This window comes from Pristiophorus japonicus, chromosome 20 (genome assembly GCF_044704955.1).
Source record: "Pristiophorus japonicus isolate sPriJap1 chromosome 20, sPriJap1.hap1, whole genome shotgun sequence".
NCBI lineage: Eukaryota > Metazoa > Chordata > Chondrichthyes > Pristiophoridae > Pristiophorus > Pristiophorus japonicus.
The window spans coordinates 28,590,217-28,618,048 of NC_091996.1; the positions used below are offsets into that span (position 1 = coordinate 28,590,217).

General features: G+C 43.6%; 1 protein-coding gene across 4 annotated transcripts in view; it reads right to left on the reverse strand.

Moving 5' to 3' along the window:
- LOC139232898 (uncharacterized) overlaps positions 1-27,832 on the reverse strand; it is a 47,902-nt gene that overhangs the window by 4,647 nt on the left and 15,423 nt on the right. For 3 of the 4 annotated variants that reach the window (XM_070863392.1, XM_070863390.1, XM_070863393.1), the window contains 3 exons: positions 25,696-25,838; positions 25,016-25,186; positions 18,852-19,065 (listed from right to left, as the gene is read on the reverse strand). In XM_070863392.1, coding sequence (XP_070719493.1) covers positions 18,852-19,065; positions 25,016-25,186; positions 25,696-25,838 — 528 coding nt within the window. The remainder of the gene's footprint in view (positions 1-18,851; positions 19,066-25,015; positions 25,187-25,695; positions 25,839-27,832) is intronic. The other variant, XM_070863394.1, reaches the window with a different exon arrangement.

Sequence of the window (27,832 nt, forward strand, 5' to 3'; positions counted from 1 at the left end):
AAGTATCCATGTTATTTGGTTATGCTAACTTTTTGACTTGTAAACAACTGACTGGAGGAATGCGTTGCATTTGGACAAACACTACACTCTCAATCCAGAGGGTCAAAATCCTAGTGTTGACTATCATTTGAATTCTGGCACCTTCACCAATTTTCATCCAGGTCACTAAAGGAAACATTTCATCATGGTAACAGAATCCTGTTCCCGAGGAATGTGTAGGGAGAAAAAGGGGATAAATGGACGGGGTCACTCCTTCACTTCCACCTCCACTGAGAGTATTCAATGTTTTATTGAAGGATCAGGGCGAGATATTAATTTTGTTCATGGTTAAGCCTTCAGCTTACACTGTTCTACGAGACGAACAAAGGGAGGAAGCACAGTAACAGCAGAGACCTTAACGGAGAAATTTAGGTTAACAATATATTTTAGCATGATTCATCCTATAAATGTATATATTTGGGACAGAAAGGAGCTGTACTGTTGGAACAGGCTCTACCTGAATCAGAATGGGACCAGTGTCCTAGTGAAAAGGATAAATAGGGATGTGGATAGGACTTTAAATTAGTAAGATTGGGTGGGGCGGAGGGCAGAGATGTATCTGGTGAAAGTAACATAAATCTGAAGATAAAAGAAATAGGAGATCAGAGTACAAGTCAGATCTAGGTAAAGAATAAGGCTATCATAAACGGTCAGGGAACAGATACAGTTAAAGAATATAAGTGTAAAAGGACTTAAAAATTAAGTGAGGGCAACAATTAATAAAAACAAATTAAATTGTCTGTACAGCTGGGACCACTGTTACAATTTACATTAATGATTTAGACTCGAGAATTGGAAGTACAATTTCAAAACTTGCGGATGACACCAAATTGGGAGGTGTAATTAACGCAAAACAAGAATGTGACAAAATACAGGAAGACATTAATAAGCTTGCAGAATGGGCGAGTAATTGGCAAATGAATTTCAAAATAGATAAGTGTGGGGTGGTTCTTTTGGTGGAAAGAATAAGGAGGCCATATACTGCTTGAATATTAAGTGGTGGAATAGCATTCGGGAGGGCGCTGAGCACCTCGAGTCTCGTCGCCGAGAGCATGCAGAAACCAAGCACAGGCAGCGGAAAGAGCGTGCGGCAAACCAGATTCCCCATCCACCCTTTCCTCCAACAACTGTCTGTCCCACCTGCGACAGAGACTGTAATTCCCGAATTGGACTGTTCAGTCACCTGAAAACTCACTTTTGGAGTGGAAGCAAGTCTTCCTCGATTTCGAGGGACTGCCTATAATGATGATGGATATTAAGAGTCTGAATGGGATAGAGGAGTAAATAGATTGAGAGGCACAATCAATCAAATCACAAAAAGTAGTGACGAAGCAATCTTGTTGTGCGAGGCCCCTTGGGGAAGAGTGACCATAATATGGTGGAATTCTACATTAGGATGGAAAATGAAACAGTTAATTCAGAGACCATGGTCCAGAACTTAAAGAAGGGTAACTTTGAAGGTATGAGGCGTGAATTGGCTAGGATAGATTGGCGAATGATTCTGAAGGGGTTGACTGTGGATGGGCAATGGCAGACATTTAGAGATCGCATGGATGAACTACAACAATTGTACATCCCTGTCTGGCGTAAAAATAAAAAAGGGAAGGTGGCTCAACCGTGGCTATCAAGGGAAATCAGGGATAGTATTAAAGCCAAGGAAGTGACATACAAATTGGCCAGAAATAGCAGCGAACCCGGGGACTGGGAGAAATTTAGAACTCAGCAGAGGAGGACAAAGGGTTTGATTCGGGCAGGGAAAATAGAGCAGGGAAGCTTGCAGGGAACATTAAGACGGACTGCAAAAGCTTCTATAGATATGTAAAGAGAAAAAGGTTAGTAAAGACAAATGTAGGTCCCCTGCAGTCAGAATCAGGGGAAGTCACAACGGGGAACAAAGAAATGGCAGACCAATTGAACAAGTACTTTGGTTCGGTATTCACTAAAGAGGACACAAACAACCTTCCGGATATAAAAGGGGTCAGAGGGTCTAGTAAGAAGGAGGAACTGAGGGAAATCCTTATTAGTCGGGAAATTGTGTTGGGGAAATTGATGGGATTGAAGGCCGATAAATCCCCAGGGCCTGATGGACTGCATCCCAAAGTACTTAAGGAGGTGGCCTTGGAAATAGCAGATGCATTGACAGTCATTTTCCAACATTCCATTGACTCTGGATCAGTTCCTATGGAGTGGAGGGTAGCCAATGTAACCCCACTTTTAAAAAAAGGAGGGAGAGAGAAAACAGGGAATTATAGACCGGTCAGCCTGACATCGGTAGTGGGTAAAATGATGGAATCAATTATTAAGGATGTCATAGCAGCGCATTTGGAAAGAGGTGACATGATAGGTCCAAGTCAGCATGGATTTGTGAAAGGGAAATCATGCTTGACAAATCTTCTGGAATTTTTTGAGGATGTTTATAGTAGAGTGGACAAGGGAGAACCAGTTGATGTGGTGTATATGGACTTTCAGAAGGCTTTCGACAAGGTCCCACACAAGAGATTAATATGCAAAGTTAAAGCACATGGGATTGGGGGTAGTGTGCTGATGTGGATTGAGAACTGCTTGGCAGATAGGAAGCAAAGAGTAGGAGTAAATGGGTACTTTTCAGAATGGCAGGCAGTGACTAGTGGGGTACTGTAAGGTTCTGTGCTGGGGCCCCAGCTGTTTACATTGTACATTAATGATTTAGACGAGGGGATTAAATGTAGTATCTCCAAATTTGCGGATGACACTAAGTTGGGTGGCAGTGTGAGCTGTGAGGAGGAAACTATGAGGCTGCAGAGTGACTTGGATAGGTTAGGTGAGTGGGCAAATGCATGGCAGATGAAGTATAATGTGGATAAATGTGAGGTTATCCACTTTGGTGGTAAAAACAGAGAGACAGACTATTATCTGAATGGTGACAGATTAGGAAAAGGGGAGGTGCAACGAGACCTGGGTGTCATGGTACATCAGTCATTGAAGGTTGGCATGCAGGTACAGCAGGTGGTTAAGAAAGCAAATGGCATGTTGGCCTTCATAGCGAGGGGATTTGAGTACAGGGGCAGGGAGGTGTTACTACAGTTGTACAGGGCCTTGGTGAGGCCACACCTGGAGTATTGGTCTCCTAACTTGAGGAAGGACATTCTTGCTATTGAGGGAGTGCAGCGAAGGTTCACCAGACTGATTCCCGGGATGGCGGGACTGACATATCAAGAAAGATTGGATCAACTGGGCTTGTATTCACTGGAGTTCAGAAGAATGAGAGGCGATCTCATAGAAACGTTTAAAATTCTGACGGGTTTAGACAGGTTAGATGCAGGAAGAATGTTCCCAATGTTGGGGAAGTCCAGAACAAGGGGTCACGGTCTAAGGATAAGGGGTAAGCCATTTAGGACCGAGATGAGGAGAAACTTCTTCACCCAGAGAGTGGTGAACCTGTGGAATTCTCTACCACAGAAAGTTGTTGAGGTCAATTCATTAAATATATTCAAAAAGGAGTTAGATGTAGTCCTTACTACGAGGGGGATCAAGGGGTATGGCGAGAAAGCAGGAATGGGGTACTGAAGTTGCATGTTCAGCCATGAACTCATTGAATGGCGGTGCAAGCTCGAAGGGCCAAATTGCCTACTCTTGCACCTATTTTCTATGTTTCTATGAAGGTCAATAGGGACATAAAAATGCAAACCATGCACTGATGTTTCTTTCTAGAGGGATAGAAATGAAAAGCAGAGAAGTTATGTTACACTACTATAGAACCTTGGTTAAAACACACTTGGAGTACTGTTCCAAATTCTGGTTTCAAGGATATAGAGGCATTGGAGCAGGTGCAAAAAAGATCCACAAGGATGATACCAGAACTGAGGAGATCTATTTATCAGGAAAGGATGAACTGGCTGGGTTCTTTTCTCTCAAAGAGAAGGCTGATGGGTGACCTGATAGAGGTCTTTAAGATAATGAAAGAGTTTTGATAGGGTTTGCACTTATGGGGAAAAATAGAGGCCATATATATAAGATAGTCACTAATAAATCCAATAGGGAATTCAGGAGAAACTTCTTTGCCCAAAGAGTGTTAAGATGTGAAACGCGCTACCATAAGGAGTAGATGAGGCAAATAGCATATATCCATTTGAGGAGAAGCTAGATAAACACGAGGGAGAAAGGAATAGAAGGATATGCTGATCGGGTTAAATGAAGTAGGGTGGGAGGAGGCTTATGTGGAACATAAATGAGACCAGTTAAGTTGACTGGCCTGTTTCTGCGCTGTACACGATATAAAAAAGACTATAGAAGGTTGACAACCACCAGACGTCCCAAAGTGCTTTACAGCCAGTGAAGTACTTTTGAGGTGTAGTCACTGTTGTAATGTAGGAAACCTGGCAGCCAATTTGTGTTCAGCACGGTCCCACAAACAATAATGTGATAATGATCAGATGATCTGCTTTTGTTATGTTGATTGAGGGATAAATATTGGCTAGGACACTGGGGATAACTCTCCTGTTCTTCTTCGAAATAGTGCTATGGGATCTTTTACATCCACCTGAGAGCTGATGGGGCCGCAGTTTAACGTCTCATCTGAAAGACAGTACCTCTGACAGTGTCGCGCTCCCTCAATAATGCACTGGAGTGCCAACCTAGATTTTTGTGATCACGTCTCTGGAGTGAGACTTGAACCCACAACCTTTTGACTCGGAGGCGAGGGTGCTACCCACCCATTGAGCCATGGCTGACATATTTGCCGGTGTATCGTCCAACCAAATACTCCTAAAATCTATAAGTCACCATGCTGCGTAGTGGACATACCCTTAATCAAACCAGTTATGGTCCTCGCAGTCAGTGTCGGAGCAGTGAATGACTGACCGCAACTTCAGGATTTCCGCATTAGGATGCGCTGGCGCTAAATCCTGAAGTTGTGCTCAGTTTTAAAGGGGTAATAACGCCAAACGCTGCTCATTCGCTGTTGTTACCCACTGCAAATTCTGGGCCATTATGATTTCCTGATTGTCAATGGTTATCCTGCACTGGTACAAAGGTTTTAAATATAGCACACAAAAATTAATTTTTCATTTCTATCATATTGCTGGGTGAAATTACATCACAATCTTTCAAAAAGGTGTTATTGATCTCTCCAAAGCAGTAAATGGGGAATATTCACTTTGAAACTGTTTTTGCTCTTAAAGGTGCATTTTAGTGTCAGGAAATAGATATTGGAGATGATGAATAGCAAAATTGCTTGGAGCCTGGAATTTCCTTTTTTATTAAAAAAAACACCACAGAATTGTACATTGCACTTATGGTAATTGCATCTAGAAACCACCAGCAACTAGTTTGCATTCAAGCCATAAATCTTCCATGGTTAGCGCCTTTGAATAGAAAATTACATTCTTAACTTCTGGCACAGTAATCTTTCCTAAATGTTTGATGTGCCAACGCATGTTTTTCAGTTGAAGATAAAAGTTTGGGGTTGTAGGTTTTTGATGTAACCAACCCTGTACAAGTAGGCATCTGCCTGTAGACTCTCAAAATATTGTAAGACTGTTGAGTTTTACAGGTTACATTTCTGCATCATAGGGCAATCATCATTATATACTTCAATATAATACACAATATAATAGGACTGCATTTTATGCTCTCTTCAGCAAAATTGCAAAGCAAGGGACTAAGAATAATTTATAGGCAGATAATTTGTAGATGTTCTCCTTTTACCCTCCTGCTCTTACAATCACATCTGCATATTCAAAATCCGTGTTTAGGACCCCTTCACCTTTCACTTGTTCAAAGGCATCACATTTTCCTGGGGCAATAGTGTAGTAAAGTGAGGGCAGTTCAACATCACTTCAGGAAAACTGAAGATGATGTAAATGCTGAATTGCACCAATTTGTTTTATATACACAGACAATTCTGTCGAAAAATTGCCATTTTAGAAACTGCAAAACAGTAATTTTGTAGATCAATTGTTGCAGATCAGCATTTCCTCTTTTATATGTCTTTTATAGTTCTCATTATTCGCTCAATGGCATACTTTTGTGTTGTTTGCAAATTTGGATATTGTACTCCCTTTGTCCAAGTCTAAATCATATACCGAGAACAAAGGTGGACCCAGCAATGACCCCTGGGATATATCACTTCCAACCTTTATTTAATCTGCGCAACACCCATTCACTGTAATCATTTATTTTCCTTCCATCAACCAACTTTCTTTCTATGCTGCTACATTTCCTCTTGTACCATATGCCTGAATTTTTGTAATAAGCTTCTCATGAACCACCTTATCACACACCTTCTGAAGATCTATATACATTATACAGATTTACTGCATACCCTTTATCCAATCACCTATTTCTTCAAAAGACTTGATGTTTTTTTATAAATACATGTAGACTGTCCATGAATAACCCATGCAGTTTTAAATGTTCGTTACTTTCCCTCAAATTATGGATTATAAATTTGTCCACAATTAACATTAGATAAGTGGTCTGTAATTACCAGGTTTATTCTTCTCTTCCTTGAACTGGAGTGTTACATTGGCTACCCTCCAAAAACAACCTATCCAAGAAAGATTGAATACTTGTGGTCAGAGTCTCTGGCAAGTTTTCTTTGACTTTCTTCAAAAGGCTAGGATACATCAGGGCCTGGTGACTTATCCATCTTGAGTTCCACTTTTTTTTTACAGAAACAATTCCTTTTCTACAGTTGCATATCCTTCTCTGGCCTACCTATATATCTCACTTCCACCATCATTTGTAAAGACTGACTTAAAATATTTATTTAATATATCGCCGCCATACTTTCATCCTCTAGTCAGAGTAGGAATCGCAGGATAGCTCAGATGAATACGTGGCTTGAGCAGTGGTGCAGCAGGGAGGGATTAAAATTCCTGGGGCATTGGAACCGGTTCTGGGAGAGGTGGGACCAGTACAAACCGGACGGTCTGCACCTAGGCAGGACTGGAACCAATGTCCTAGGGGGAGTGTTTGCTAGTGCTGTTGGGGGGGAGTTAAACTAATATGGCAGGGGGATGGGAACCAATGCAGGGAGACAGAGGGAAAAAAAATGGAGACAGAAGCAAAAGACAGAAAGGAGATGAGTAAAAGTGGAGGGCAGAGAAACCCAAGGCAAAAAACAAAAAGGGCCATTGTACAGCAAAATTCTAAAGGGTCAAAGTGTAATAAAAAGACAAGCATGAAAGCTCGGTGCCTCAATGCAAGGAGTATTCGGAACCCAGGAGAGGGCTCTGAGCTCGTTAGAGTGGGTGAGAGCTCAGATGAACAGGACCCCAAGAAAGAATGCAAAAGGCAGGAGGCATCAGAGCAGAGTAGCACTGGGGTAAGTGTAAACCACAAGGTGATAGGAAGGGACAATATGTATGAATATAAAGGGGCTGCAGGAGGGGTCAAAACTAAAAATCATGGTTTAAAAACTAGTATTAAAACACTCTACCTAAATGCACGCAGCATTCGAAATAAAGTAAATGAGTTGACGGCACAAATCATTACAAATGGGTATGATTTGGTGGCCATTACAGAAACGTGGTTGCAGGGGGGCCAAGACTAGGAATTAAACATACAGGGGTATTTGACAATTTGGAAAGATAGACAAGAAGGGAAAGGAGGTGGGGTAGCTCTGTTAATAAAGGATGATATCAGGGCAGTTGTGAGAGACGATATTAGCTCTAATGAACAAAATGTTGAATCATCGTGGGTGGAAATTAGAGATAGTGAGGGGAAAAAGCCACTGGTGGGCGTAGTTTATAGGCCCCCAAATAATAACTTCACGGTGGGGCTGGCAATAATCAAGGGAATAATGGAGGCATGTGAAAAAGGAACGGCAGTAATCATGGGGGATTTTAACTTGCATATCGATTGGTCAAATCAAATCGCACGGGGTAGACTTGAGAAGGAATTCATAGAATGCATACGGGATTGTTTCTTAGAACAGTATGTTACAGAACTTACAAGGGAGCAAGCTATCTTAGATCTGGTCTTGTGCAATGAGACAGGAATAATAAACGATCTCCTAGTAAAAGATCCTCTCGGAATGAGTGATCACAGTATGGTTGAATTTGTAATACAGATTGAGGGTGAGGAAGTAGTGTCTCAAACGAGCGTACTATGCTTAAACAAAAGGGACTACAGTGGGATAAGGGCAGAATTGGCTAAAGTAGACTGGAATCACAGACTAAACGGTGGCACAATTGAGGAACAGTGGAGGACTTTTAAGGAGCTCTTTCAAAGTGCTCAACAAAAATATATTCCAGTGAAAAAGAAGGGCGGTAAGAGAAGGGATAACCAGCCGTGGATAACCAAGGAAATAAGGGAGAGTATCAAATTAAAAACCAATGTGTTTAAGGTGGCCAAGGTTAGTGGGAAACTAGAAGAAAAATTTTAAACGACAGCAAAGAATGACTAAGAAAGCAATAAAGAAAGGAAAGATAGATTACGAAAGTAAACTTGCGCAAAACATAAAAACAGATAGTAAAAGCTTTTATGGATATATAAAACGGAAAAGAGTGACTAAAGTAAATGTTGGTCCCTTAGAAGATGAGAAGGGGGATTTAATAATGGGAAATGTGGAAATGGCTGAGACCTTAAACAATTATTTTGCTTCGGTCTTCACAGTGGAAGACACAAAAACCATGCCAAAAATTGCTGGTCATGGGAATGTGGGAAGGGAGGACCTTGAGATAATCACTATCACTAGTGGGGTAGTGCTGGACAGGCTAATGGGACTCAAGGTAGACAAGTCCCCTGGTCTGGATGAAATGCATCCCAGGGTATTAAAAGAGATGGCGGAAGTTATAGCAGATGCATTCGTTATAATCTACCAAAATTCTCTGGACTCTGGGGAGGTACCAGCGGATTGGAAAGCAGCTAATGTAACGCCTCTGTTTAAAAAAAGGGGGCAGACAAAAGGCAGGTAACTATTAGCCGGTTAGTTTAACATCTGTGGTGGGGAAAATGCTTGAAGCTATCATTAAGGAAGAAATAGCGAGACATCTAGATAGGAATAGTACAATCAAGCAGACGCAACATGGATTCATGAAGGGGAAATCATGTTTAACTAATTTACTGGAATTCTTTGAGGATATAACGAGCATGGTGGATAGAGGTGTACCGATGGATGTGGTGTATTTAGATTTCCAAAAGGCATTCGATAAGGTGCCACACAAAAGGTTACTGTAGAAGGTAAAGGTATGTGGAGTCAGAGGAAATGTATTAGCATGGATAGAGAATTGGTTGGCTAACAGAAAGCAGAGAGTCGGGATAAATGGGTCCTTTTCGGGTTGGAAATCGGTGGTTAGTGGTGTGCCATAGGGATCAGTGCTGGGACCACAACTGTTTACAATATACATAGATGACCTGGAAGAGGGGACAGAGTGTAGTGTAACAAAATTTGCAGATGACACAAAGATTAGTGGGAAAGCGGGTTGTGTAGAGAGGCTGCAAAGAGATTTAGATAGGTTAAGCCAATAGGTTAAGGTTTGGCAAATGGAATACAATGTCGAAAAATGTGAGGTCATCCACCTTGGAAAAAAAAACAGTAAAAGGGAATATTATTTGAATGGGGAGAAATTATAACATGCTGCGGTGCAGAGGGACCTGGGGGTCCTTGTGCATGTATCCCAAAAAGTTAGTTTGCAGGTGCAGCAGGTAATCAGGAAGGCAAATGGAATGTTGGCCTTCATTGCGAGAGGGATGGAGTACAACTCATTGAATGGCGGTGCAGGCTAGAAGGGCCGAATGGCCTACTCCTGCACCTATTTTCTATGTTTCTATGTTTCTATGTAAAAGCAGGGAGGTCCTGCTGCAACTGTATAGGGTATTGGTGAGGCCGCACCTGGAGTACTGCATGCAGTTTTGGTCACCTTACTTAAGGAAGGATATACTAGCTTTGGAGGGGGTACAGAGATGATTCACTAGGTTGATTCCGGAGATGAGAGGGTTACCTTATGATGATAGATTGAGTAGACTGGGTCTTTACTCGTTGGAGTTCAGAAGGATGAGGGGTGATCTTATAGAAACATTTAAAATAATGAAAGGGATAGACAAGATCGAGGCAGAGAGTTTGTTTCTACTGGTCGGGGAGACTAGAACTAGGGGGCACGGCCTCAAAATACGGGGGAGCCAATTTAAAACCAAGTTGAGAAGGAATTTCTTCTCCCAGAGGGTTTTGAATCTGTGGAATTCTCTGCCCAAGGAAGCAGTTGAGGCTAGCTCATTGAATGTATTCAAATCACAGATAGATAGATTTTTAACCAATAAGGGAATTAAGGGTTACGGGGAGCGGGCGGGTAAGTGGAGCTGAGTCCATGGCCAGATCAGCCATGATCTTGTTGAATGGCGGAGCAGGCTCAACGGGGTTGGTTGGCCTACTCCTGTTCCTAATTCTTATGTTCTTATGTACAATTAGATTTCTCCTACTGTCCTTGAATAGAGACCTACCCTGTATATAACTATTTTACTTTTTAAAATCTTATAAAAACCCTTTTTATTTGCTTCTAATATTATCAACTAGCCATGTTCCCTTTTAACCCATCTAATCTCCCTTTACACCGCTCCAGTTTTTATATTTATTCAAAATTTTCTTTAGCATTGTTAGCCCAAGTTGTCATAGTTTTAGTTTAGTTTAGTTTTCATTTTTGTATTTATCTACAAACTTTATCCTTAGTTTCACCCCTTTTATCCCAATAAGAATATATTTTGTACTCTATCCAACTAATATTTGAAGATTCTTCACTGCTGATAAATTGTTTCGATTGCTAACTTTTCAGCTAGTTAAATTGGACCAGATCTCCTCTCATCACACCAAACTTTGCCCTTTTTATGAGCTAGCACCTTTGATTATTCAGTATCCTTTTCTATTTTTGCATTAAACTTACTCTGTTGTGATTTTTATTTCTCAAATTGGGAGACCAGATGAAGACCAATGTTTGATCTTCATTAAAACATTGGAGATCTCATTACGTTTGCTGTTAGCTGAAAGATACTTTACCAACATCTAGAAAACAAAATACAAATGCTGTTTGGTATTGCCTGGTCGTGAGTTCTCTCCAATACTTTAAAATATCATTCTATCTTTATAAATGTCTGGTACTCATCTTTGTGGGTAATTTTTCTTGGATATATCCTCACTCACTAAGTGAAGTGTGAGTATAACAACTGTTAAATTTATGTAAGTTGCCAAAAATTGCCTGACTAATCTCTAACACTCTAGACCATGATTAGGAATTCTGTATGTAGCTGTTACAATGTCTCTTTTGCAACTCTGTTCTTTTCTGAGAAGGCATTCTATAAACAGTTCAGTTCTGTTGAACAGAAGATACTAATTTCTCATCACCAAGTAGCAGAGCCCAAAGTATCAGATTGCATGCAGAATTCATGTCTGGCTTTCACCGTTTTCAGGAGAAGCGTAACAAGAAGTTATTTTAACTATATTTTTTTGTTTCCACATTGTTTATAAACTTTTAAAATTCCAGTTGTTGTTAAAACTTTTCACTCTGGAGATCAGTTTAATTCCAGACTTTAATGAACTTTAACTTTTGAAGATCTTGAGTGACAAAACTTATTGAAGAAAAGACTGAGGGCAGATATGATGTAGGTCTTTAAATTTTATGAAAGATATAGATAAGATTGAAGTAAGCAACCTATATAGCTTGGATAATCAGCATAGGGGTAGAGGACCCAAATATAAAATTCACAAGTTTGACCAAAGTTAGGAATTAGTAAAAACTGTTTTTTCCCACAAGCCAGTAGATCAATGTAACAGTCTTCCGGAGATTTAGAATCAATTGACTGATTTAAAAGGGAGACCTTGCTACCTCTGACAAGACCATCTCCAACCACTTCTTTGTATCCCTCACCACCCACATCCCTTTCCAATTCCACTTCCTTCTGCATCTATCCCTTGAAAAAGCTACTCCCTAAGAGAATTCCAACAATTGGAATCATGTATTCAGTCAACTACCTAGCCTTTGCCTTCCAATCGCCACTATACTTCTGCATCTTTTGATCTATTCAACCACTCCATTACATTTGATGCCCTTTTATCCTGAAAATCCTTTGCTCTCTCTCATCCGGTGATTCTCCTGATATGGGGCCCAATTTTCCCCAACCCCTTTTTTCGGCGCACTTACCTTAAATGCGCCGACTTTGCGTGCTGGAAACGGTGCCGAAAAAAAGTGGCCCCATCCTGCCCGCTCTGCCAAGTTCCTTGGTGTCCCGAAGTGGGGGCGGAGCAACAGGCCAGCGCAGAGAACCCAGCCGGCAGCTGCGCGCATGCGCAGTGAAGTCTGCGCACATGCTCCTCGCCCTCTTAGCGTGTCCTGCGGGCTGTTAGCAGGGCCCGATGCTCGCAGCCCCTATCCCCGGCCAAAGGGACGCCCCGATGTTCGCTGCACCCTATCCCCGGCTGAGTGGCCTCCCACACCGGCCGGCCGGCCTGCTAAGTTCCCGGGCCGAGGTAGGACTTGAGTTTTATTTTTTATTTATTGATGGTTGTACTTTGTTTAGTGAGGAGAGTTTTGATTGGTGCGGGGGGGGAGAAGGAGGAGAGTTTTGATTGTGGGGGGTGGGGGGCGGCGTGGAGGAGGAGAGTTTTGATGGGGGGGGGGGGGGGGGGTTAGAAACTTTAAAAAAAAACTTGTTTCTGGCATAAAGGTAGGACTTCTATTTTTTATTTGTTAGTGATTGATTGCTGCTTACTTTTTGTGATTTGTTTAGTGCTTTGTAAGTCTTGGTGCAGGACCTCAGCTTCCTTCTTTTTTTTTGTTAACTAATTGCTTATTACTTTTTGGCCTTTGTTTAGTGCTGTGCAAGTCTTGGTGCAGGTCCTCTCAGCTTCCTTGTATTTTTTATTTGTTATTGAATGCTTATTTTTGTGCTTTGTTTAGTGCTTTGTAAGTCTTGGCGCTTTAAATGTACTAACCTGCACCGAATTCTTAACTGCCCGCAATGTTTTTCAGAGCTGATCACATACGCTGACCTAAGTCGATTTGGAGTAAGTTTTAGCTGGCCAAAGTGGCATAAATGGCCAAAACTGGCTTCAGTGACTGGGAATGCCCCCTTTTGGGGAAAAAAAAACTCAACTAAAAAAAATCGTACCTACAAAAGCATTACTCTGGAGCAAGTTTAATGGGGAAAATGGTGTTTTTTAAACTTACGCCACAAAAACCAACTTACTCCCCAAAAAATTGGAGCAATTCATGGCCAAAATTGGGCCCAGTGTCCCTATCTTGCCTTAAAACCAAGGGGCACTTACTTGAGCATAACTGGCAAACAACTGGTTTACCCAGCCATATCTGATCTGGCTGGAGTATATCTTTTCTCCATTACGACTTAAACCCCTCTCCCTTGTCCACTTCCAACAAGTGCAAGGACCTCATGGATTTTCTCACTAAGATTCAGACATCCATTCAGCTGTCCTCCATTGCATCCCACTTCCTCCCCACATCCCCCACCTCCCTCCAGGCTCTCCCCTGCCCTATCCCTGAACCCGCAACCTTCTAGTTTTTCTCCCATCTATCTATCATGTGCTCTCCAAGCTCATGCTGTCCATGCGTTTTACTTTCTGTTCCCTTCGCCCCAATCCCATTAAACTGCTGACCGCTCAACTTCCTTTCCTGGTCCCCATGCTAGATGACTATCCTCAGGCACTGACCCTTCCTTTCAGAACCTCCTTCATTACTACCCTTCCTCAAATAAACCTAGTCTCCATCCCTCTGTCCTTGCAAACTTTCTCATCCTTAATTTTAATCTCCCCCCCCCCCACCCCCACCATAGACGAATAGGTAAGGGTGGGGCAAAGGGTTAATATTGGGTGTATAGCATCCGGCTCCACTCTGCCGTGTTTCCGTTCAGCTATATTTTAATATCGGTGTCTCATCGCAGTGATGAAACAAGAACTTCATGAATGATATGTAAATTGGGGTCCTATGCTGCAATTAGGACCCAATGTTATCTTAACTGCAGCTACACAGGAAACACGGAGCTTGGCATTATCGCTAGAGGAGCCCTGGTGAAATTGGATCAGCACTGATGTAAAAGGGTCAGATGTGTGCCTGATGTAAAAAGGTCACGATGTGAATAAAGCTGCAACATTCTCAGGTTCTTTTTTTGTTCATTGTGGGTTGTGTTGCACTTTTGTGGAATTGAAGGACTTTTGTCAGTCAGCCACCCACAAGTGCATTAGGCAGATCATAGATGCTCAATTTGCTAAAGACAGCTGATACATTTTTTTTGGAACTGATGACAGCAGTCAGGCAAGACCGCCTTGGGTTTCACAGCAATAGCTGGTTTTCCACAAGTGCAAGGTGCAATTGACTGCGCACATGTAGTCATCAAGGCACCTTGCGACTAGCCAGGATATTTTACTGATGAGAAGGGCTTCCATTCTGTATGTAATCACAAGAAGTTCATGCAAGTATGAGCCCATTACCCAGCCACGATGCCTTCATTTTAAGACAATCCAATATTCCCTCCCCACCCGAATATTCCAATCTGGGAGCAATCTTAAATGATCTCTGCTTGGGGGCAAGGGATACTCCCTTCTACCATGGCTGATGACACCCCCTTCAAAACCCCACTACTCCAGAAAAAAACAGATATACAGCAGCCACATCACCACATTGAGCAGGCCATCGGGATACTCCAGTTAAGGTTCAGGTGCCTTGATAGGACTGGGGGCTCCCTGCAACAGTCGCAAGCCAAAGCATCAAGAATCATTGTGCCATGCTGCTTCCTTCATAATATAGCTCAACAGAGAGGACTGGTGGTGAAGGAGGTAGAAGGCCAGCACAAGTTATTATCTGATGAGGGAGAGGAGGGTGAAGAGAACGTTGGAAGATACGAGGAAGAGCGTGAGGAATATCTTGTGGTCTGAGATGCAAAGGATTCAATGATAGCTCTTTCTCCTCCCAGTCTTCTGTGACTAGATCCCCTTGTACTAACAGTCCTGTAACCTTTCCAGCATAGTTTATACTCTATTTTATCACCTTAAAATCATTAAACCAACTGCCACACCAAGGACACAATGACAAAGCAAACCCCAGAACTTGCCTTGAAAACATTGTGCATACCAAAGTGATAAAAGGTTAAAAGGTTTTAATATGCACAAGAAAAGTAATTAAACACCGGTGTCAACCCTCAGTGCTATTTTTAATGGATGGTTTCCTAGGTCTACCACTTCTGAGTTGTAACCCCAGTGGCTTGAGCAGAACTGGTGGAAGCCTGATGGGCTGCTTCTAGAGATGCTCATGACAAAGGATTTCTGATTGCTGGAGCCCGTGAGGGCCTGACTACAGACTGCTGCTCCTTGAGACAAGGGCGCAATCTTGCTCAGCAGGAGTTCAGATACCATGTCGGCCACGTTGAGGGGGTGGCGATGGAGGAGACATGTTGACATTCTGCGCGAGGTTGACATATACTACCTCCATACCTCCAATCACATGGGGCTGCGGTTCATCAAGGAAGATGGGTGGTACAGTGTGTCTTTGTGATTGTTAGCGAGGATTATTATGAATAGTGTGGGTGGGAAAAGAGGGAGTAAAGCAGGTGCATTGCAAGAGATGGAAAAATAATCTTTACTGACCTTTCCTGACCGAGTGAGGTCATTACATTGTTTTTGACACTGGATTCTGCTCCTCAGTGTCAGACTCCTGCTGCTGACTCCTGCACCACCTCAACCCATGCCTTCTTAGTGACGGCACCAGGTTTCTTTTTCCCACTTGATGGGAATAATACATTTCTTCTGACCTTCGCTGCAGCTAGCATCATCTCCAGGGAGGCATTGGACAATCTGGGGACCACCTCTTTTTCAGCCATCTAGAGACTTTCCCCCAGTGATTTACAATTCCTCAGATTTGAGCCCTGACTGAATGTAGCCTCCATTGAAGAGGTGCACTGACACTGTAAATAATGGCCGGCACTCCCACTAGAAATTACTTAATGTGGGCGGGACACGCACAGATGCGTCAACTATCTGGGAAACCCGGAAGCCTTACGGAAATGAGGCCTGGCCATTAAAATTGTCCAGGCATCCAGATCTCCCGAACTTAGGGGCCCCCATCGCCCACTTCTGTCACTGCACATTTGTGTCCGTTCCTCATTTAAAATCTGGCCACATGTATCTGACCGATTAATTTATTTAGTCACACCTGATTAATCTGATAAAGCAAGCAAACACCCAACAGAAATTGTCTGCAACTGTATATAAATAGATTTAACAGAACATTTGACCAAAAACTTCATAAATTTCACTTACCATTTAAACTGAGTATCAGTATAAAAATATACTCTGTCTTCAACAACAAAGCTGATCACATTCATGCAATCAATTGAACATTAGTCCTCAACACATACATCACCGCCTATAAACTATAGAACAGTATCTTGCACTCTGCTTTGCATCTTATTTTTAATCACATTACTGGATTCAATGGATTAAAATATATAGATTTTGTTTATCCAGTAATTTGGATTCTAACAAAACTAGTTTGATTAACATTAATATGACTGCATTCTGTCATAATTAAACTCAGCATCAAATGTCATATGATATCAGTCAATCTATGCCATATTGGTGCTGCTGTAATTAACCACGGATGATTTAGATATGGGACCCCCACTCACCGGCAACTATTGGACGCTGAATTCCTGGGCTTAACAGGTGTCCCTTTGTGTTCAGTTTTGGTCTCCTAATCTGAGGAAGGACATTCTTGCTATTGAGGGAGTGCAGTGAAGGTTCACCAGACTGATCCCAGGGATGGCTGGACTGACATATGAGGAGAGACTGGATCAACTGAGCCTTTATTCACTGGAGTTTAGAAGGATGAGGGGATCTCATAGAAACGTATAAGATTCTGACGGGACTGGACAGGTTAGAATGTTCCCGATGTTGGGGAAGTCCAGAACCAGGGGACATAGTCTTAGGATAAGGGGTAGGCCATTTTGGACTGAGTTGAGGAGAAACTTCTTCACTCAGAGAGTTGTTAACTTGTGGAATTCCCTGCCGCAGAGAGTTGTTGATGCCAGTTCATTGGATATATTCAAGAGGGAGTTAGATATGGCTCTTACGACTAAAGAGATCAAGGGGTATGGCGAGAAAGCAGGAAAGGGGTACTGAGGGAATGATCAGTCATGATGTTATTGAATGGTGGTGCAGGCTCAAAGGGCCAAATGGCCTACTCCTGCACCTATTTTCTATGTTTCTATGTTTCCCTTGTATCAAATGTTTAGCTGCTGCAAATGCAGGAAATAAATTTCCCTCATTTACATTTCTTTTACAGAAGCACGGCCAGAGGCTGTAGGCTCTGCTGCTGGTGGTAACTCATATGTGGTAGTTCAAAATGTAACAATTAGAATTCACAATATGTAGACCGATGAGATATGTTTGAACTTTGCCACTCCTTCAAATTTGATGGAGATATTTTAATACATTAGTAATAATTATGCAAGTATAGGGTTGCTACTTCAACAAGGAAGTTTGTTTTTAATCTAGGCTTTTAAGCTATATTTCAAAATTAAATATTTTTGTCTACACAATATGTAAAGGTGTATTTTCCTGTATGGGCAGCACAATTGTGCATTTGCACCAATGTGGTGTATCACCAAGTGTATAGGCAGTGGATGCGTATCCTCAATATATACCATAACATGTAATAGAAGAGATACTTCCAGTAATAGAATATCATGTCGAAAATAAAAGATTATAAACATGGAATATACTCATCAGCGAGTTTAAAAAGTTACCCTGATGAGCAAGGTTAAAGAACACTTTCATCCTGGCATGTAGAATATGTACCCATGTCCCATGATGAATTACTTCAGTGTAAGGTTAATAAGGCCATTAAAAAAGCAAAGAAAGCACTGGGGTTAATTTCTAGAAGGATATAATTGAAAAGAAGAGAAGTTATGTTAAACGTGAACAGTTCTGGTCTCCATATTATAAAAAACAAACCCAGGTGTTGGAGAAGATGCAAAAAAGATTTACTAGAACACTACCAGAACTGAGAGGTTATACCCATCATGAAAGATTGAACAGGCTGGGGGTCTTTTCTCTAGAAAAGAGAAGACTAAATGGTGACCAGATAGAGGCCTTTATGATAATGAAAAGGTCTGATTGGGTAGATGTATAGAAGATATTTCCACTTGCAGGGCAAACCAGAACTAGAGAACTAGGGGCCATAAATATAAGAAAGTCACTAATAAATTCAATAGGGATTTCAGTAGAAACTTTTTTACCCAGAGAATGGTTAGAATGTGGAACTCGTTACCAGAAGGTGTAGTTGAGGCGTTTAGCATAAATGCATTTAAGGGGAAGCTAGATAAACACATGAGGGAGAAAAGAATAAAAGGATATGTTGAGGGGGTTAGATGATGAAGGTTGGAAGGAAGCTCGTGTGGAGCAGAAACACCAGCATAAACGCCTGTTTCTGTGCTGTAAATACTATGTAAAGCTGAGGGAGTGCTGCTTTGTTGGAGATGTCATCTTTCTAAAGCGAGACTCTGTCTGTCCTGTCAGATGGACATAAAAGATCCCATGGCAGTATTCGAAGAAGAGCAGGGAGTAAGCTCAATCTCCAGGTTTACTTTTATCCATCAACCAACATTACTAAAACAGATTATCTGGTCATTTATCCTATTACAGTTTGTGGAACCTAGCTGTTTGCAAGTTGGCTGCTGTATTACCCTACATTACAACAGTGGCGACACTTCAAACGTACTTAATTGGCTGTGAAGCAATTTGCGACCTTTCAGGGGCATGAAAGGCATGATACCTGTACAAATTTTTTATTTGCAAAGAATATACTTGTCTAATATAATATAATAGGATTTACCATGCATTTGTGAACTCCTCCTCTTCCTGAATGTCATGGGTAGGCAGGTAAAGGTGAAGTGTTTCACGGACATTTACTTCAGTCTGCTGAAATTCTGAATCAAGAGACCCAGATGAAGAAGCTGTTTCACAGGATGCCTCCACTAAAAGTTCTTCTTTCCTTGAAAGATGGTCTTCAGCATCATGGTTAGTAATTATACAGGTATTATCTTCTCCTATTAAAAATTGAACCAAAATATCAATTTTGGTCTACACTTATAGAACTATAGATTCTCCCTTCATTTAAGAACACATGAAGGATTATATTAGACATCCAAGTGGGAGTTGTGCTGTAAACTATTGGCGATCAAACAGGAAGTATCTAATTCATTAGTTCTACCTATTCAGTCAAAATAAATGAAAGGCTGATTTCTAGATCTGCATTTTCAAGACTGCCCTATCCAGATTTCAAGAGTTGAGGGAAGTCAATCCTATAGTATGTACCTTCCATTGGTGAAAAGAATAAGCCAATTTCCAAATGGTCATCATAGGAACATGAGTATTCAGCCCCTCGAGTCTGTTCCACCATTCAAGCAGACAATGGCTGATTTGTACTGCACCTTCATTCACTGTTTTTGATCCATATTCTCTGACACCTTAATCGAATACAAATCTGTCGATCTCAGACTTGAAAATTTTAGTTGACCCAGCATCCACAGCCTTCTGGGGGGGGGGGGGGGGGGGGAGATAATTTTACATTTTCACTACCTTTTGTGTGTGAAATTATTTCCTGATTTCACTCCTGAATGAAGCACTAATTTGAAGATTGTGCCCCCTTATTCTGTATTCCCCACCCAACACCTAAATTATAGCACCCTTCAACTTTCTAAACTCAAGGGAATACAACCCAAGTTTATGTAACCTGATCTCATAATTTAACTCTTTAAGCCCTGGTATCATTCTGGTAAACCTGAGCAGTAACCCCTCTAATGCAAATATATCCTCTCTGTACCCTCTCGGTGCCCAGAACTGAACTTAAGACTCCAGATCTGCCATTTTTTCAACTTTTTAGTGGTTTATTTCAAATGTTCTCCTCCTGCAGTCACGTTTTGCTGTGATAGTGTTGCAGGTGCTGCCAGCCCTCTGGTATCTTGCTCTAGTTCTTGCTATTCTTAATATGTAAGACTAGATAGTGATAAAAGGCTAATAAATCATGAGATATATCACAGCTAAGCCTGATTCAGACCTCACCCAATGTCCACTTTCCAGCTGGGGGTCACTGGATAGCAAATAGGAACAGAAATTGTGACGTTAACACCAATATTCCCTTTAAGCCACAGAGGTTCCGTAAAGCCGGCTCCTTGGATTTTAAATGGAAAAACTGCACATGCGCCAAGTTTTGAATGAGCCGCGCAGCTCATTAAAGTGGCCATGTGTCCCCCCACAAAAATGAAATAGAATATTGGTTACCACTGTCACTCACTGATGGGGAGGGTGAACACTTCTTCTAGCAGAACGTAATAATTTCTTCTAATTGGGTTGTTATCTCACTTGCGTAGAATAAATTCTGCATTTCCTAATCATGAGCTAACAAGTGTATCTGGGCAACATTTTGCCTTTTACATTATTATTAAAAAACATATTGTATAAACTGATCTACATACTGAAGTCAAGGAATTTATTGTTCAGATTTATCAGATCAAAATAACTTTTAATTATGGTTAAATTAAAGGAAGTAGATAGAACTGATGAACAGATTTTCTGGAATTTGATTTAAAAAACAAAAAACTATCCATCTGTGAACAGCAATTGTTTGATATTTAATGGCTTTATTTTGTCAGATTTGATACATCTGTTTGGAACGTTTGATCAATAAACACGTCTGAGGATCTGTACACTTTCAATGTCACTGCATATCGGAAATCCTGTTACTACCCTTTTTATGTGTTGAAATTCTGGTAGAATAGGCTCTCTAATGCAATCAGAGTTCCATCTATAGCACTAGTACTGTTTAGATATTAGCCCAAAAAATGGAAAAATATCATTCTGAACTGACTGGAATGGGATTGCTTGCTTGACATAACAGGAATAAATGTTCCTCCATAACTTATTTATCAATTAGACATTTTTAAATATTCTTAAAATGGGATTTTTTAGTAAGTATTTTACTTACTAAAAATCGAATTTTAATTTTCTGTAATATTATAAATGCAGATATAGTTATTTCTGTTACACTACTAAACAGTGAAAGTATTTTCATATTCAATTAAGAGACAATGGAAAATGTTTTTTTTAATCTCTTTTTGGAGTGACTCTTATATTTTCTTCCTCCTCTGCCAATGCTTTCTCTCAAGTTCATTTCTTTCTGGGGTATAATTCTGTGGATACTAGTTGCCTCACATGGCCATTATTCAAATGTGAGCACTGACAGTGTGTACCAGCAATTATTCGAGGCATCACACTAGAGACTGATCCTGCCCTGACCAGATATCCATCTGCACACATTTCCAGCAAGATAGCAATCGTGGGGAAAACCCTGGATTGACGTTCCACTCCCTAACATGGGGTAGTGGAGACAGTTGTTATACTTCATTGGGGCCAACTTTCGGCCTGAGTTGCTCCTGTTTTTTTGGAGCAACTGGTTTAGAATGGAGTATCTTAGAAATTGCAATTCTCGGCATTTAGTTTGCTCCAGTTCTAGTCAGTTAGAACAGTTTCTGTTTGGAACAGATTTTTTTTTTTAAAGGGGGCGTGTCCGGCCACTTACGCCCGTTTTGAAAGTTTAGGCAATGAAAACTTACTCCAAACTAACTGAGAATGGAGTAAGTGTAGATTTTTGTACGCTCAGAAAAGCCTTGTCTACACTTAGAAAATCAGGCGTAGGTTACAAATCAGGCGTAGGGAATGGGGGGGGGGGGGGGTTATAGGGAAGTTTACAAACATTAAACACTTCAGTTTTACAAAAAGAGCCATCATCAATAATAAATGATAAATACATCAATAAATCAACCAATAAATCAATCAAAAAAAATTAATAAAAAATAATTTAAAAAAAAAATCAATAAATAAAACATTTTCTACTTACTGACTGCAACACTGGGCGTCCTCCAACAGCATGCTGGGACGGATCCCGCCCCCCCCCAGTGTGTCTCTGTCAGTGTCTCTATCTCTCTGTCTGTGTCTCTCACTCTCTGTCTGTCAGTGTCTGTGTTTCTGACGGTGAGGGGAGGGGGAGGAGGGGGGGAGAGGGAGGGAGGGGGTAGAGGGAGAGGGGGGGGCGGGGAGGGAGCGAAGGGGAAGAGAAGGGGAGTGAGAGAAGGGGGGGAGGAGAAGGGGAAGGGGGGGAGAAGGGGAAAGGGGGGGGAGAGGAGAAGGGGAAAGGGGGGGGAGAGGAGAAGGGGAAAGGGGGGAGAGGAGAAGGGGAAAGGGGGGAGAGGAGAAGGGGAAAGGGGGGGAGAGGAGAAGGGAAAAGGGGGGGAGAGGAGAAGGGGAAAGGGGGGTGAGAGGAGAAGGGGAAAGGGGGTGAGAGGAGAAGGGGAAAGGGGGGAGAGGAGAAGGGGAAAGGGGGGGGGGAGGAGAAGGGGAAAGGGGGGAGAGGAGAAGGGGAAAAGGTGGGGAGAGCAGAAGGGGAAAGGGGGGGAGAAGGGGAAAGAGAGGGGGGAAAGAAGAGAAAGGGGGAAAAGGAGAAGGGGGAAGGGAGAAAGGGGGAAGGGGGGGAATGGAGAAGGGAGAGAAAGGAGAAGGGGGAGGGAAGGAGAAGGGGGGGAAAGGAGAAGGGGGGGAGGGGGGGCAGGGAGGGGAGGGGTGAGTGGGGAGAGGGGGTGGGGGAGGGGGATGGGGGGAGAGAGGGGGAGGGAGAATGGTGGGAGGTGGGGTTGGGGGGAGGAGGAGGAGGGGAGGAGGAGGAGGGGAGGGGGAAGAGAAGGGAGGGGAGGGGGAGAGAAGGGAGGGAGGGGAGGGGGAGAGAAGGGAGGGAGGGGAGAGGGAGAGAAGGGAGGGAGGGGAGAGGGAGAGAAGGGAGGGAGAAGAGGAGAAGAGAAGGGAAGGAAGGGGAGGGGGAGAGAAGGGAGGGAGGGAGGGAGGGAAGGGGGAGGGGAAAGAGAAGGGAGGGAGGGGAGGGGGAGAGAAGGGAGGGGGAGGGAAGGGAGAGAGAGGGAGAAAGAAAGAAAGAAGAGGGAGGCTGAACGGGCTGGTCCCGGCCGGGCCCAAGACTTCGAGCTTAGACTTACCGGATTGACAGGTAGGTGGCGTCTGGTCCGGGGTCCGGGGAGCGCGGGTCGGTCGGTCAAGGGGGGGGTTGGTCGGTCAGTCGTGGGGGCAGTCGGTCGGTTCCGAGGGGAGAGAGGAGAGGAGGTCGGTCGGTCGGGGGCGAGGAGGGAAGGTCGGTCGGGGGGGTGGGGAGAGGTCGTCAGGGGTGGGAGATCGCGAGCGGAGGTCGGTCGGGGGGGGTGGGGGGGGGTCAGGTCGGGAGCGGAGGTCGGTCGGGGGGGGGGTGCAGAGGTGGTCGGGGGGGGTGCAGAGGTGGTCGGGGGGGGTGGTCGGGAGCGGAGGTCGGTTGGGGGGGGGGGGGTCAGGTCGGGAGCGCAGATCGGTCGGGGGGAAGGTTGGGAGCGGAGGTCGGGGTGGGGGGGCATCGGGAGCGGAGATCGGGAGTCGTGGGGGGGGGAGGTCGGGAGCGGGGGAAGCGGAGGTCGGGTCGGGGGGGAAGCAGGAGTCAAGTTGGGTCGGGTCCCAGTCCGGAGGAAGCAGGAGCTGGGCGTGGGACGCAGCCTTATCGACGCAGCCCCAGTGAGGCCATTCGGCCAGGGCTGAGGGCTGCGTGCTTTGGGCCCCTCCCACACAGTTTTGGGTGCCTGGAGCTACTGCACATCCGCGCCCACTGTAGCGCGCTTGTGCAGAGGTCCCGGCACTGTTTTCAGCGCAGGGACCTGGCTCCGCCCCCCATAGCTCGTGCTGCACCGCGCCCAGCTCCAGAGGGCCTGCAGGGAGCCGGAGAATAGGTAAGTTTTTTTTAGGCGCACTTTGTGGCACGAAAAACGGGCGTCCAGGTCGGGGCTGCGCCGTTCTAGGCGCGGCCCGAAACGTGGGCCCAATGTTACCAGAGATCAGCCAAGTCACTGAAACTTGGGACTTTCTTGGTCTGTATGGCTCAGGTAGTCATTGTGTAAATTCACCAAGTTATCAGGAGAGCCTATGGTGAAGTTAATACTCAAGGATGAGGAATGTAAAGTGTTGCCACTGCTTAGACCGAGTGTCAGCATCAACTCCAAAATCAATTAATTTAAAGGATTTACATTAAGTATAACAAACTTTTGAGGATCATAGTCACAACACTGAACTCAAATATTATTTTTGTTTTGTCAAATAATACTGCAAAGGCTAGCATGCTCTTTAGCTTCAAAATAAAAGGCAATGATAAAATTCAACTTTAGAAAAGAATATACGTCATATTTTGAAAGTGAAAATTGAAATGTCGAACAGAAGGATTTGGCTGTTTTATAGCATATTGCAAAAGTAGAAAATGGTATGGAAATAATTTTTGAATGTAACTCAGTTGAGAAGGTTTTACTGACAAAAATAAGTTGCTGTAATGCACTACTGCGAGAATATTCTAGTATTAGTAACATTCACATATGTTTATTTTAGAACATTTGAGCCCAGCTTGTGTGAATTACCATTTAACCACACCTAGAGCTAGTGTAAATGATCAGGAATGGGGAAATGTTTAATATGAAATGTCAACATGAATGATTGTGGAGGCAAAAGTAACATATAACAGGAAGTGACTATAAGCCGGTAATTTCTTTGAGTGAGATCACTTGACCTACACCTTGAGAATGAAGTTCAGGCAAATTCTAACAGTTACAACAGTCAAAAAAATATTTATAGTATGTAGTTTATGAGGTGTTTTTAAATCTAGCTTTTGTTCTGTTTTTGTGCTACCAGCGACAGATGCAAAGAGCTAATAAACGTCTTGCTTATTGAGAAGTGATGATATTCGCATTAATAATTGTGACATGACTACTGCAAATGCAACTGAGAAATAAGTTGCAGTTGATTACTGGGAAATCCAAAGTCAGTACACTTTTCTCAGGAGCATTGAATTAAATCTGTGTTGTTTTCACTCACCTTTTAAATTTAGGCACAAATTAATTCATCAACAAATTTTTGAATGATTGTACATACTCGTAAGATTCTGCTCATCAAGAAACTGGTGAATAAGTTTTTCTAGTCCATTGTCTAAACTTTCAATATTGATTGCCCTGATTGGTGATTCATTCTTTATGAATGTAGGACTACAGTACGAAGATACTCCGAGATTTCTTCTCTTCTGAAGGTCACACTTTGTTCCATATGCTGCACTTGGAAGTTGGGGGGAGGAAGAGAACAAAACCAAGAGAAGAAAAACTATTAAATGTTTATTATCAGGGTAAAGCATGCAGACTGACCCATAGTGTAAATACCAATTGGAGGAATCTATCTGCTGACTGTTAGGGTACCAAAATTTTGTTCTTTTTCCTCCTAGCTCATGTGCATTATCAGAAAAAATATGCGATATTTTGTAATATAACTCTGTGCGACACATTCAGAAAAGCAATTTTCATACACTGAACTCTTGAAATTTATGGCAGACAGCTTCACTAACCTATCATCCATTCAAGGGACTTAAGTCTGGATTGGGCTTGAGCGTTTCTGAACAGGAACTGGGCACTGTGCTCCCAGATCCACTGGGTAGGGAATTCAGCATTTAGTTTAATATATAGCTGAACAAAAATTTTAACCAAATCATAGTTCCCTTTCCACTTGGTAACCAAACATTCATTTGGCATATACATTTAAAATTAATGTTACATTAATAGTATTACCTGCAATGCATAACATTCTGTTCTCATCTGGTGTTTTGACTTTTGGAGTTGTTGATCTGAAAGGATATCTTCGAGTTTCTGCAGTAGGCCTACTTTGTGTAGTTTGGTTCTTTAATGATGCAGGAATGGAAGTTGTATTGCCCCTTATAATTAAAATAAATAGGTAAAACTTGTTTATCAGTTTTTTTACTTCATATATTAACCTCCAATGGGGACACACTTTTTTCTCTCTCTGCAGTTGATAGTAATGGGTGGCTTGCTTCCATGGTGCCAAAAATGCCACTCTTTATTAGGTACCAGAAGCTGCCTGACAGTAACTCGATAATTTCTCCTCCTGAGTTTAATTTCTCCCTGTGACAATGGGCCCAAGTTTCCACATGATAAAAAACGGGCGCCCCTCTGAGCTGGGCGTCCGTTTTTCACGCCTAAAACGGCGCCGGAAAAAAACCGAGTGATTCTGGAGCGCTTTGCAGCTCCTTGTCTGCTTGGCGCGGCGCCCAGGGGGGCGGAGCCTACACTCGCGCCGATTTTGTACGTGGGAGGGGGCGAGTACTATTTAAATTAGTTTTTTTCCTGCTGGCAACGCTGCACGTGCGCATCGGAGAGTTCGCGCATGCTCAGTGTGTAAAAAAACATTGGCACTCGGCCATTTTTGTAGTTCTTTGTAGCTGTTTAGTTTTTGAACATTTTTTAATAAAAGTACATTGCCATCAGCACAGAGGCTTCATGTAGCAGTGAGAAGGGTGCAGGAAGCCTCAGAAAGTTGAGGCAGCCGTTTCCCGACGACCTCCCCCTTTTGCCATCGGGAAATGGCTCCTCAATTTCTGAGGCTTCCTGCAGCCTTCTCTCTTTCCTGCCAGCCATCTGGAACGGCTCCATTCCCCCCCCCGCGCCCCCGCGTTCGGTCGGCTCCCTCCCTCCCACCCGCGTTCGGTCGGCTCCCTTCCCTGCCCCCCGTGTTCGGTCGGCTCTCTCCCTCCCGCGTTCGTCGGCTCCCTTCCCTCCTCCCCGCATTCGTCGGCTCCCTTCCCTTCCCTCCCCCCCGGTCGTCGGCTCCTTCCCTTCCCTCCCCCCCCCCCCCCCGCGTTCGTCGGCTCCCTTCCCTCCCCCCCCCCCCCACGTTCGGTCGGCTCCCTCCTCCCCCCCCCCGCCCGCGTTCGGTCGGCTCCCTCCTCCCCCCCCCGCCCGCCCGCGTTCGGTCGGCTCCCTCCTCCCCGCCCGGCCCGCGTTCGGTCGGCTCCCTCCTCTCCCCCCCGCCCGCGTTCGGTCGGCACCCTCCTCCCCCCCCCCCCGGCCCGCGTTCGGTTGGCTCCCCACCACCCCCCCGGCCCGCGTTCGGTCGGCTCCCTCCTCCCCCTCGGCCCTCGTTCGGTCGGCACCCTCCTCCCATCCCGGCCCGCGTTCGGTCGGCTCCCTCCTCCCCCCCGGCCCGCGTTCGGTCGGCTCCCTCCTCCTCCCCCCCCCCCCGCCTGCGTTCGGTCGGCTCCCTCCTCTCCCCCCCGCCCGCGTTCAGTCGGCACCCTCCTCCCCCCCCCCCCCCCGGCCCGCGTTCGGTCGGCTCCCTCCTCCCCCCCGCCCGCGTTTGGTCAGCTCCCTCGTTTTGTGAGGCTTGCTGCACCATTCTTCCTGGCTGAAGCACTTTCACACAGGTAGGAAGATGGTTTATTTAATCTTTTCTTTGCTTATAAATGTTTATTCAGGTTGGATTTATTTGTATAATATTTGTATAAGTATAAATAAGGATTGATTGTAGAATTTAATGAGTTCCCTTCCCCCCCCCCCCCACCTCGTTCTGGACGCCTGATTTGTAACCTGCGCCTGATTTTTTAATGTGTAGAACAGGTTTTTTCAGTTCTACAAAAATCTTCACTTGCTCCATTCTACTTTAGTTTGGAGTACATTTTCACTGTGGAAACTTTCAAATCAGGCATCAGTGGCTGGACACGCCCCCTTTTGAAGAATAAATTCTGTTCTAAAGTAGAACTGTTCTACCTGACTAGAACTGCAGAAAAAAAAATGTGGAGAATTGCGAATTCTATGATAGTCCGTTCTCCACCAGTTGCTCCTAAAAATCAGGCGCAAATCATGTGGAAACTTGGGCCCAATATATCTAATCTCCACTCAGTTCTTGATTTCA